The sequence below is a fragment of the Pituophis catenifer genome, unplaced genomic scaffold (assembly GCF_029215685.1).
Source record: "Pituophis catenifer annectens isolate HBS135680 unplaced genomic scaffold, rPitCat1.0.hap2 SCAF_1, whole genome shotgun sequence".
Classification (NCBI taxonomy): Eukaryota; Metazoa; Chordata; class Lepidosauria; order Squamata; family Colubridae; genus Pituophis; species Pituophis catenifer.
The window spans coordinates 62949969-62962457 of NW_027256881.1; the positions used below are offsets into that span (position 1 = coordinate 62949969).

Sequence of the window (12489 nt, forward strand, 5' to 3'; positions counted from 1 at the left end):
TGAGAAAATGTTTTGGATAGTAGACACTATCATGCTGATATTGCGCAAAATGAAAAGCAGGAATTTCCATTAAAAACAGTATTGTGCATGAGCCAACTGAATTTTGAGGAAAAACACCAATATGAAATTTAAGAATATTTTTTTCAAACAAGATAACTGAACATAGTATTTGTACTTACTAGTTTTACACTGGCAAATGCGACAACCATTTTGATCTACTTTGAAGTCATAAATACAGTCTGTTTCTTTTAGTGTACAGTTCACCAGAGGAGGACATGTAGGTGGACCTATTGTGATGTAGGTTGGCTCTAATGAAAAAGGGAACATATGGTTATAAATTACAAATCTTTGATACAGTGTATCATATTAAATTCTAAAAGTCGCTAGTGGAAATGTGGGAGGGAGGTTAAGAAATGTGAAATATAAGCAAGCTAGCAAAAAAACAAACAAATAATAAGGCTTTGATATATAGACTATTCCTTTAAAGGCCTGAAACCATAATTCAAACTCAAATGTAGTTATCATAGGAGTTCTCTAAAACCACTGCTAATAATGGGGACACAAGTTTTACAACTAAAGCTCTTTGCCTGATGGCTGGGTTAACCATTTATGACAGTTCCTGTCAAAATTGGACTAGTGCAATAGATTGTAAGAGAAGCTGCCTTGGAAAGTGGCTCAGAAGTTGCAACTAATGCATTGTTAAAGTTGCTAATAGGTTTAAAATTCTAGGAACATGCTATGCCTGTAGAACTGGCCTAGCGGCCAGCCTACTTCCAAATCAATTTACATGTTCATGTTCATTAATAAAAGCCCAACAGAGTTTAGGACTGAGACAACTAAGAAATGCTTTTTTACATAAGCGGCAGTGTGGACATACTAAATTTACTTGTTTATCCATTTTTAAAATTTGGGTAAAATTGGTTTTAGTTTCTTGTAAACTTTTAAGTTGCTACTATTGGTAGCTATATAAAGCTGTACTTTTTAAAACTTGAATTACCCTTGCCCTTGCATTAGAATTATTTTTAATGAGTAGTATATTTAAACAAACAAAACGTGTTATAAATTGCAAGTAACAGATTTATGAAAAAAGAGAATGCTTTATGTGCTAATTATAACCTAGAGGTAATTAAAATCCTTAAGAGTTTTTTAAAGAAAGGAGCAGTGCAAGTTATTCAGAAATAAAATCCCACTGACCCGATCAATGCTGAAAATTAAAGCTTTTGAATTAAATTAGATCTAACAAGAAGCTTTTTCAAACTGAAGTTAGAAAAGGAAGTGTATTAATAAAATCATTATCAATCAGACAAACTCTTCAATTTTGCTTTAGAATTCTTCTAATTATTGCAATAAATTATAGGAACAGTTTAACAATATATATTTTAGCAATCAGGATAGAATTTTAATGAAGACAAAATTTTATTTTATCCAATTCCCCAAAATTGCTTAGCATTGATGATTTATTGATCTCAGTATTTAAAAATTTAAAACTTTGCCATCATATAAATAGCCCCCATCCGAATATGTGATTATCTGCCATCAAGTCATAAGCATAGGTAGGTTTTCACTAGAATAATTTGTTCCTATCCTGGCCCTTCAGATCTTCTGCACCCATTAACCAGTCTAATTAAATCTCTCCACCATGCTGCCAATCATCTTTTTCTCTTATCCTTTCTAGAATTATTGACTCTTCAACAGAGCTGCATCTTTACACAAAGTGCCCATAGTATGACAACCTGTGCCTGATCATTTGTGCCCCAAGTGAGAATACTGATTGATTTGTTCTATAATCCATTTGTTTTCTTAGCTACTCATATTATGAAGAATCTTCTCCAATACCACGGTTCAAAAGCTTCAATACTCTGTCCTGTTTCTTTAAAGTTAACCTTTTCTTCCAGTGGTGTCATAGGGAAAACCGTTGGGTGCATATTTCCCATACATACATTGTGGCTTTGGAATATATTTTCCAAAACCTTCATAGTTACCTACTAGTGTTAGCCATGGTGTATTTCCTGACTACTGGTTTTTTAGACAAAAGCTATCCACCACTTCCAATATCTTCATTGTCAAAATCTAAGGCTGACTGCTGGCCCTGTTGTAGTTAGTTTTGTTTTCTTTATATTTGCATTTAAATTTGCATTTAAACTCATGGTGTTCCTTTATTTTTATTTACTAGAGCTTGTAGATCATTCAGGCATATGATCATCCCCATAGTGCAGGTTATTCCTCTAATTTTAAAACCACATTCAACTTCCGATCCATCCTCCTTCAATGTTCAGTATCTAGGGTGAATAAATAAAGAGAGACTACATGGCCTTATCTCACTCCTTTGCCAACCTAGAGCCATTTAGATTCACCACAGACTATATTCTTCCTTCATATCCTGTTTATTATCCTGTATTTATGAGAACAATGAAATATTCTGGGATTCCCATTTTCCTAAGAAGATTCCACAGCTTGACATGATTGACACAGTCAAGGGCTGGCAATGAAACATGTATTGACTTCGTTTTTAGTGTTAATTTTTCTCAATTATCCAGAATATATCAACAATAATGCTTCTTGTCCCTTGGTCTTTTCTAAAATCAGTTTGAAGATCTTGAATTTGTGTGGGATCATCCTAAACATAATTTTGCTGGCATGTGAAATTGAAGATATTCAGCAGTAACTTGCATGTTCTCACATCCTTTTTTTTTCTTTTTTGGTACTTGTATATAAATTGTCCTTTTGCAAACTGTTGGCCAAGGTGTTATTCTCCAGAATTGCTGGTACAGTTTGCTTGGAATCATATTCAATTCTTTTTCTGTTACTTGTCGTATTTCTACACATCACTTTGTGATCATTTCTGACTTGGTAATGGCCATAGTGATGATCCAGCTTTACCTGGTTCTCAGGGGTTCTTGTAATATTCTACAATATATTGACAGAATATCAGTATAGGCTACTTCTTCCATCTTAGTTTGATCTTCCCTGCTTCAGTTATTTGTCCATTAGCATCCTTTAGAATTCTAATTTGAAGTTAGAATTACTATTTATATTAAATTATAGTATATATCAAACAAGCTAAAAGTTAACAAAAAGGTTCCCTGAATCTGAAATCAAGTTAAGAAGCATTAGGTTGGTAAACTAATCAAATATTTACAGAAGCTTTAGGTCCAATTAAGTTTTTAGGTAGCAAATAATTCTGATCTTTCAAACTGTTTCCTATAAGAAATTAAACACCTATCTGCTGCAAGTACTTCTAAGAAAAATAAACCTATTCCTTATAACATACATTTACCATTTGCAAAAATATGTAAAATATTTTAATTTGCTACGAGATACAATTGTTCTGATTTTAAAATATGAGCATTTCTGCTAACAAGTAGTAGTAAAATAAAAGAATATTTTCTAGATTCAACTGGTAATTTAACATTATTTTTAGTACCGTATTTTTACTGAACTAACTTAGTAAACGTATTAAATTAAATTAAATTTCTCATCTTTTATGAACCAGCCATACACTAACTTGTACTGTAGAAATTTCTGCATAAAAATGGACTATTTCTGAAAGGGTACATTTTTAATCAAGATGTGGGAGTAAATGAGCAAGTATGCTAATGTCTAGTGGCTGAATTCTGAAAAGAAATGCAGTGTATATAAGATACATAAGACAAATTTTGAATTTAGGAAATAAATGAATTGTATCAGTTGTTATTATGGCAGGTCTACATAAATAGAAATAATATCAAATATTTCTATGATGATAATGCTTAATATTACTTATCAGATTAAAAAATGAAAAGTCAAGAAATATTACAGAGGTATAAACATACATCAAATAATGTGGGATCTTATATTATATAATGGAATAATAAGTAAAACCAGCAATAGTATCTATTCTCAATATATGTGGTAGATAATGTGTAAATCCTAATCATAACACAGTGCTCAGTAAACAACTTTGGTAGAATCTTTGAGCTGTGAATAACATTAAAGGATATTATAACAGTCTAACATGATGCTATTAAAACATGTTATTGTTGTCCATGAAAGGTTGTAGCTGGTAAACCAACCTGAGCTGAGACATTCCCAGCCACTGTAGCCCCCAAATCCCTGGCTCCTCACTATTCTGATGCAAACATCATTTATAAATATTAGTATTTTCTTTGTTTCTTGGCATTCTTATTCTGTTATTAATGTCACATCAACTATCTCACTTTGGAATGAACATGTAGAGCTAGATGACATCTTTATCCAAACACTGGGTAGCTCCACACATCAGTTTTTAAACACTCATAGTGTATTTTCATTACATTTTTATTTTAGTATCTTTCTTGCACCGTGTTCCATGAAGGAGAGAAAGATTATGCAGCTGGAAATGTCTTTATATGTCTTTTCCAAATGTACATATACCCTATGAGAAAATCAGTACTGAAAGTTTTTTTTCAGATGCTCTGCTTATTCTATTTTATTATATAACATTATACAATATATTATATAAAATTATATACATATAATTTTAGGTTAAAATATGGTGTATATATATGTGTGTGTGTATATATGTATATGTATATATATATATATGCATATTCTTTCTAGCCAGGTTTTACCTATGTAAACTTAGTTGTTCTTCAGCCCTAGGTTCTGTGAAATCTCATTCACAAGTTCTTGGGCCCTTTTTCTGCTGCCAAACTGCAACTCTGTGTTGCTTCCTGGGAGACCCATTCTGCTGCCAAACTGCAACTCTGTGTTGCTTCCTGGGAGACCCAGATAGCTATTTCTACCTCTTAAGGCGTCATCAGTGGGCCACACCCACTTCCCAATTATCCTCCCTGTAAAAGGCATAATGTATCTTTTTTCTTTTTTCATAGGCTTTTATGTGCATATTCTTTCTAGCCAGGTTTTACCTATGTAAACTTAGTTGTTCTTCAGCCCTAGGTTCTGTGAAATCTCATTCACAAGTTCTTGGGCCCTTTTTCTGCTGCCAAACTGCAACTCTGTGTTGCTTCCTGGGAGACCCATTCTGCTGCCAAACTGCAACTCTGTGTTGCTTCCTGGGAGACCCAGATAGCTATTTCTACCTCTTAAGGCGTCATCAGTGGGCCACACCCACTTCCCAATTATCCTCCCTGTAAAAGGCATAATGTATCTTTTTTCTTTTTTCATAGGCTTTTATGTGCATATTCTTTCTAGCCAGGTTTTACCTATGTAAACTTAGTTGTTCTTCAGCCCTAGGTTCTGTGAAATCTCATTCACAAGTTCTTGGGCCCTTTTTCTGCTGCCAAACTGCAACTCTGTGTTGCTTCCTGGGAGACCCATTCTGCTGCCAAACTGCAACTCTGTGTTGCTTCCTGGGAGACCCAGATAGCTATTTCTACCTCTTAAGGCGTCATCAGTGGGCCACACCCACTTCCCAATTATCCTCCCTGTAAAAGGCATAATGTATCTTTTTTCTTTTTTCATAGGCTTTTATGTGCATATTCTTTCTAGCCAGGTTTTACCTATGTAAACTTAGTTGTTCTTCAGCCCTAGGTTCTGTGAAATCTCATTCACAAGTTCTTGGGCCCTTTTTCTGCTGCCAAACTGCAACTCTGTGTTGCTTCCTGGGAGACCCATTCTGCTGCCAAACTGCAACTCTGTGTTGCTTCCTGGGAGACCCAGATAGCTATTTCTACCTCTTAAGGCGTCATCAGTGGGCCACACCCACTTCCCAATTATCCTCCCTGTAAAAGGCATAATGTATCTTTTTTCTTTTTTCATAGGCTTTTATGTGCATATTCTTTCTAGCCAGGTTTTTCCTATGTAAACTTAGTTGTTCTTCAGCCCTAGGTTCTGTGAAATCTCATTCACAAGTTCTTGGGCCCTTTTTCTGCTGCCAAACTGCAACTCTGTGTTGCTTCCTGGGAGACCCATTCTGCTGCCAAACTGCAACTCTGTGTTGCTTCCTGGGAGACCCAGATAGCTATTTCTACCTCTTAAGGCGTCATCAGTGGGCCACACCCACTTCCCAATTATCCTCCCTGTAAAAGGCATAATGTATCTTTTTTCTTTTTTCATAGGCTTTTATGTGCATATTCTTTCTAGCCAGGTTTTACCTATGTAAACTTAGTTGTTCTTCAGCCCTAGGTTCTGTGAAATCTCATTCACAAGTTCTTGGGCCCTTTTTCTGCTGCCAAACTGCAACTCTGTGTTGCTTCCTGGGAGACCCATTCTGCTGCCAAACTGCAACTCTGTGTTGCTTCCTGGGAGACCCAGATAGCTATTTCTACCTCTTAAGGCGTCTTAAGAGGTAGAAATAGCTATCTGGGTCTCCCAGGAAGCAACACAGAGTTGCAGTTTGGCAGCAGAATGGGTCTCCCAGGAAGCAACACAGAGTTGCAGTTTGGCAGCAGAATGGGTCTCCCAGGAAGCAACACAGAGTTGCAGTTTGGCAGCAGAAAAAGGGCCCAAGAACTTGTGAATGAGATTTCACAGAACCTAGGGCTGAAGAACAACTAAGTTTACATAGGTAAAACCTGGCTAGAAAGAATATGCACATAAAAGCCTATGAAAAAAGAAAAAAGATACATTATGCCTTTTACAGGGAGGATAATTGGGAAGTGGGTGTGGCCCACTGATGACGCCTTAAGAGGTAGAAATAGCTATCTGGGTCTCCCAGGAAGCAACACAGAGTTGCAGTTTGGCAGCAGAATGGGTCTCCCAGGAAGCAACACAGAGTTGCAGTTTGGCAGCAGAAAAAGGGCCCAAGAACTTGTGAATGAGATTTCACAGAACCTAGGGCTGAAGAACAACTAAGTTTACATAGGTAAAACCTGGCTAGAAAGAATATGCACATAAAAGCCTATGAAAAAAGAAAAAAGATACATTATGCCTTTTACAGGGAGGATAATTGGGAAGTGGGTGTGGCCCACTGATGATGCCTTAAGAGGTAGAAATAGCTATCTGGGTCTCCCAGGAAGCAACACAGAGTTGCAGTTTGGCAGCAGAATGGGTCTCCCAGGAAGCAACACAGAGTTGCAGTTTGGCAGCAGAAAAAGGGCCCAAGAACTTGTGAATGAGATTTCACAGAACCTAGGGCTGAAGAACAACTAAGTTTACATAGGTAAAACCTGGCTAGAAAGAATATGCACATAAAAGCCTATGAAAAAAGAAAAAAGATACATTATGCCTTTTACAGGGAGGATAATTGGGAAGTGGGTGTGGCCCACTGATGACGCCTTAAGAGGTAGAAATAGCTATCTGGGTCTCCCAGGAAGCAACACAGAGTTGCAGTTTGGCAGCAGAATGGGTCTCCCAGGAAGCAACACAGAGTTGCAGTTTGGCAGCAGAAAAAGGGCCCAAGAACTTGTGAATGAGATTTCACAGAACCTAGGGCTGAAGAACAACTAAGTTTACATAGGTAAAACCTGGCTAGAAAGAATATGCACATAAAAGCCTATGAAAAAAGAAAAAAGATACATTATGCCTTTTACAGGGAGGATAATTGGGAAGTGGGTGTGGCCCACTGATGACGCCTTAAGAGGTAGAAATAGCTATCTGGGTCTCCCAGGAAGCAACACAGAGTTGTGTTTGGCAGCAGAATGGGTCTCCCAGGAAGCAACACAGAGTTGCAGTTTGGCAGCAGAAAAAGGGCCCAAGAACTTGTGAATGAGATTTCACAGAACCTAGGGCTGAAGAACAACTAAGTTTACATAGGTAAAACCTGGCTAGAAAGAATATGCACATAAAAGCCTATGAAAAAAGAAAAAAGATACATTATGCCTTTTACAGGGAGGATAATTGGGAAGTGGGTGTGGCCCACTGATGACGCCTTAAGAGGTAGAAATAGCTATCTGGGTCTCCCAGGAAGCAACACAGAGTTGCAGTTTGGCAGCAGAATGGGTCTCCCAGGAAGCAACACAGAGTTGCAGTTTGGCAGCAGAAAAAGGGCCCAAGAACTTGTGAATGAGATTTCACAGAACCTAGGGCTGAAGAACAACTAAGTTTACATAGGTAAAACCTGGCTAGAAAGAATATGCACATAAAAGCCTATGAAAAAAGAAAAAAGATACATTATGCCTTTTACAGGGAGGATAATTGGGAAGTGGGTGTGGCCCACTGATGACGCCTTAAGAGGTAGAAATAGCTATCTGGGTCTCCCAGGAAGCAACACAGAGTTGCAGTTTGGCAGCAGAATGGGTCTCCCAGGAAGCAACACAGAGTTGCAGTTTGGCAGCAGAAAAAGGGCCCAAGAACTTGTGAATGAGATTTCACAGAACCTAGGGCTGAAGAACAACTAAGTTTACATAGGTAAAACCTGGCTAGAAAGAATATGCACATAAAAGCCTATGAAAAAAGAAAAAAGATATATATATATATATATATATATATATATATATATATATATATATATATATATATATATATATATATATGAAAAACAATATTCATACTAATCTAATATCTATCAATCATCAATAAATGAACCATATATATTTAGCTCTTTAAAACTGTCCCTCATCCACTGACAGTCCTGTTTTCATTCACAAATATCTCCTGTTTTCCAATTACACTATTTTTCTAAAATTTGGAAAGATAACCATTAGTTTTTTTTCCTGAATAATGTCAGAATATCTTTACTACAAGGTAAATTATTGTAGACTTTTTCTTTATAATATGTTAAATATTCTATAACTATTTCCATTATGTTCATTTTCCTTTTAGGCTTTTTAAAAACAAGTTTATCACTATCTTCTTCCATTCACAGAGATACTTCTTGAGATACAGCAATTTTATACGCATGCCTGAGTCCTAATAAGCTGAGAAAGAGAACAAAAGAAATAATTTCATTTCCCACCCCCCACAAAAATGTAGCTTTTAAAACAAAACAAAACAAACACCCCCGCAGCTCTTCTCACTTCACTGAACAAGACTCAACAAATAAAGCCAGCTACAGTCAGGCTTCTAGCTATTTGAATAGGCAAACAGTTAAATTTGAAAAAGCCCATATGGTCATGTGATCTAGGTTAGTCTTTCAGTGCTGTCTTTGACAAACTGCAGGAGAAAGCCTGAGTGAACAGATGATGAGACAATAAACAGAAAATTACTTGTCATTGCTATACATTTTAGAAATGGAAGAATGTAAGAAAAAATGTATCCTTTAATATTAATATTAGGTTTAGGTAATAAGCATTACACACACAGAGACATACACACAAATTTATTAATGTGTTATTGTAATGTAATTATGAAAGACACCATTAAAATGATTTCCTAAGTCTAAAACATTATGGAAAAAGAGTCTAACTGGGAAAAATTAACTCACCCTGCAATATTTAATAATTTAAGTTAATGTTGCCATTTTATTTTATTTAATGTTATAGCTATTTTAAAATGATTAACATAACACTTCAAACTCGTTTTCCTAGCTTCAGGTTTCATTTAATACAGTTAGTGAATTCTTTAATCCAGGAACTGATATCTGCCTCTGTAAATATTCAGCAATTTGATTTTTGAGTATTTTAAGTATGCTAAAAGTAAACTTTAATTTTTATTTCAACCCTTTCCTTCTTTAAATATGATTTGCTGAACAATTCTATCTGAGTAGGTCACCAACCATTTAATATTAATAGAGCCAAAGTGTTCGTAGTCTTATCCATGAAAAACTCATAACGTTGATTTTCTAGTTTTCTCTACCTATTTTGTTTTTTTGTGATAACTAGTCCACTTTCAATCTAAAATTGAAATTGACAAACTTTCTTGCCTCATTAAACACTGTATACACTATATTTTTTTTTACAGAAAATCTTGAACATTTTAGAGCCTGCATCTATTTGCAAGAATGGTCAAAAAAATTCTATTAGAAAAGTAGATCAGATTCTATAGAGTTCTAAGAGATCTAAAGGCACTCACAAGAAGAGATTCAAATTCTTTATGCTTTCCTAGGATTTTTAGTAAACCAGGATTGTTTTTCACTCAGCTCAGGACGGCTAAATGCACTGCCTTCGAAGTATATAGTTCCTTTGTATATACAAAATTCTTAGTCCAAAACCCTTCAAATAATTTGTCCAATCATCCAGATCATGCTGTGTCAAAAAGAAGCATTAATCAGTAACCACCTCTAATTAATCTTGGCGTTCATTTAGGCTTTTCAAAACGCATCCATTTTTATTGCCTTTCACTGAATGGATTTCAGTTAAAACTATCTAATAACACTATATACTCCACCTGCCAGCATATTTGATATTTATTCTCAATTAGATTTTGGTTGTCTTTTTTCATAAGCATGTACATAAACATGTACATACTTTTAATATTATAAAAACACACAAAATCTCCTTTTCTCTCACACCGAATGTTCAATGTGAAAGCAGAATAAGTGTGAAGGAAAAGTTTTGTTTACTCATGGTTTTTGCCAAGAAAGAGAAAATTTTCTGTTCCCTAGAATACAAAAGTCCATTAGCACAAACAGAACTTTGTATCAATGCCTCACAAAACAAATTTCAGGATAAAAAAGAGGAATTTCTTCAGTTCTGATTAAAGGAGGTATTATACAGCTGAACTAGACAATTTAAATTCTGTTTCCAGACTAACCAGAAAAAAAATCTGAACTAGACAATTTAAATTCTGTTTCCAGACTAACCAGAAAAAAAATCTAGCACCTAATAAGAAGACTTAAGAGAAATACTGCAAAGCATTATGATGGAAGAAACTGTTATGGATAGGAACAGAGGAGATCATATTTCAACATAACTTATTGGGGAATATTCAAACAATGGCTGCATTCTCCCAAACAACATGTACTGCTGATCATCATATATGTTGGTCGCTCAATTTTATCAACTAAATAGAAAGCATAACTTAACTTTATTTTCTCATTCATTAGTAGAATAGGCAGGAACTGGATTTCTACGGTTATTCAAAAACCCAGAGTTGGTAGGTGATTACAAGACCTAGAGAGTTAAAGAATGAAATGTACACCCTGGAGTGTTCAATACACAGTGGTTCCTTCTGAAACTTGATTTAGAATTGCTGCAACTGCATGTAGGTGTCGCCACATACCTATGCTGTGAAGGGGTTGATGGGTAAGCATAGGTTGCAGATGGTTATAGACAGGTAGATGTGCACATCTAAATCCCAACTGTGTGTTGTGCAGAGGTGTGCATTCTGCCGGCTAATTGGTTGATCTGACATCCTGTTCTGTGCTTTGCTGTTTGAGCCAGAACATTAACATTTGCAGATGTATAAATGCAATAGCTATGCAACTGTCCAAATGATAGACATATATGTTCCCGACGTGCAGTGATGGAGAAGTCTAATCCAGGCTTGAGAGGCATATCTATTCCTTCATTTTAAACCCAATCTAAAATATTAAGTCCTCCTTCATTCCTTCAAGTCATCTGATATGAACAAAAGATTTTCAGATGAGCTGAAGATTGTTATTTCACACTAAATTGTAAAGCAGGCAGAAACTACTATTTCTTCAAAAAGCTTATCTATGTTTCCTTTCAATGTGCCTTTATGAGCATAGCAATGAAAAATATATTGTAGAATGAATGGGCAAGCAGAAATTTCATCTCTTTCTTCAAGGTTCTTTGACTTATTGGTTTTCTTCTGGTTCATGTTTTTTCTAGTTCTCTTTTCTGACATTCCTGCTTTCCTCTGCTCTACTTCATCAGCTGATTTTTCACCAGCCTCTTCTATCTTTGGCAACCTTGTTCCAGAACCTGATTCTTAACTAATGCTGCATAGGAAAAGCATTTGAGTAATCTGTTTTGCATAATAAATGTACTGTGACCAGAATTATTATTTGCAAGCTGTGCAATTTGAAACTCAAGTCAAATGCATCCTACGGTTCAAAGCATTCATCAAGTTTCTTCTTCTTTTGGTTCCCCCCCCCCAATCCGCAACCAAAAGCAAAACCTTGAAAGGCCATTATATTGACATTTGGCTTCACTGACCATAAATTTTGCAACTTTGCAGTACAAATGTCACCAAAATTCTGAAGTCTGAATTTTCCTGGAAATCTTATCAATTTTCTCCTTTGTTTTTACTCTATGGTAGGCTTTCTGAAGTATGGAAAGTACAGTAATGTGTTTCCACCATAAGTATAAGCTTTAAGGGTATTTCTCCTATTCAGACAAGCAAAAACTTCATACATAACAGACATGTATTCATTTTTCAGGCATCTGGAAAGTTATTAAGTGACTCCCACAGCATTTTGCATTCCCTAACAATTATTTCTGTTCATGAGAAGGAAAAGAACAGAAAGTTTTTGGCAGGGGAAGTCAAAAAGTAATTTATATAATTTATGTTTATGAAGTAAAAATATAATTATTAAGGGGTGCTTAAAATTAATAATATATTGTAAGACCATCCCTTACTCTGGTTTTGTGGTTTAAAATGGTAAGTAGGCCAAATCCTAGTGTCTGTTCATTCTTCCAAAGTCATGAAAATCAATTCTTGGTAGTGTAGCAGGATAAACAACACAGTCAAAAGGTGGAATATATCTTTGTACAGGACATTATTTTT

At 35.5% G+C, this 12489-nt stretch overlaps 1 protein-coding gene across 1 annotated transcript in view; it reads right to left on the reverse strand.

Moving 5' to 3' along the window:
- The window catches only part of CRIM1 (cysteine rich transmembrane BMP regulator 1), a 143057-nt gene that overhangs the window by 25520 nt on the left and 105048 nt on the right, over nucleotides 1-12489 (reverse strand). The window contains exon 8 of the mRNA XM_070950339.1: nucleotides 180-308. Within this exon, the coding sequence (XP_070806440.1) occupies nucleotides 180-308 (129 nt within the window). The remainder of the gene's footprint in view (nucleotides 1-179; nucleotides 309-12489) is intronic.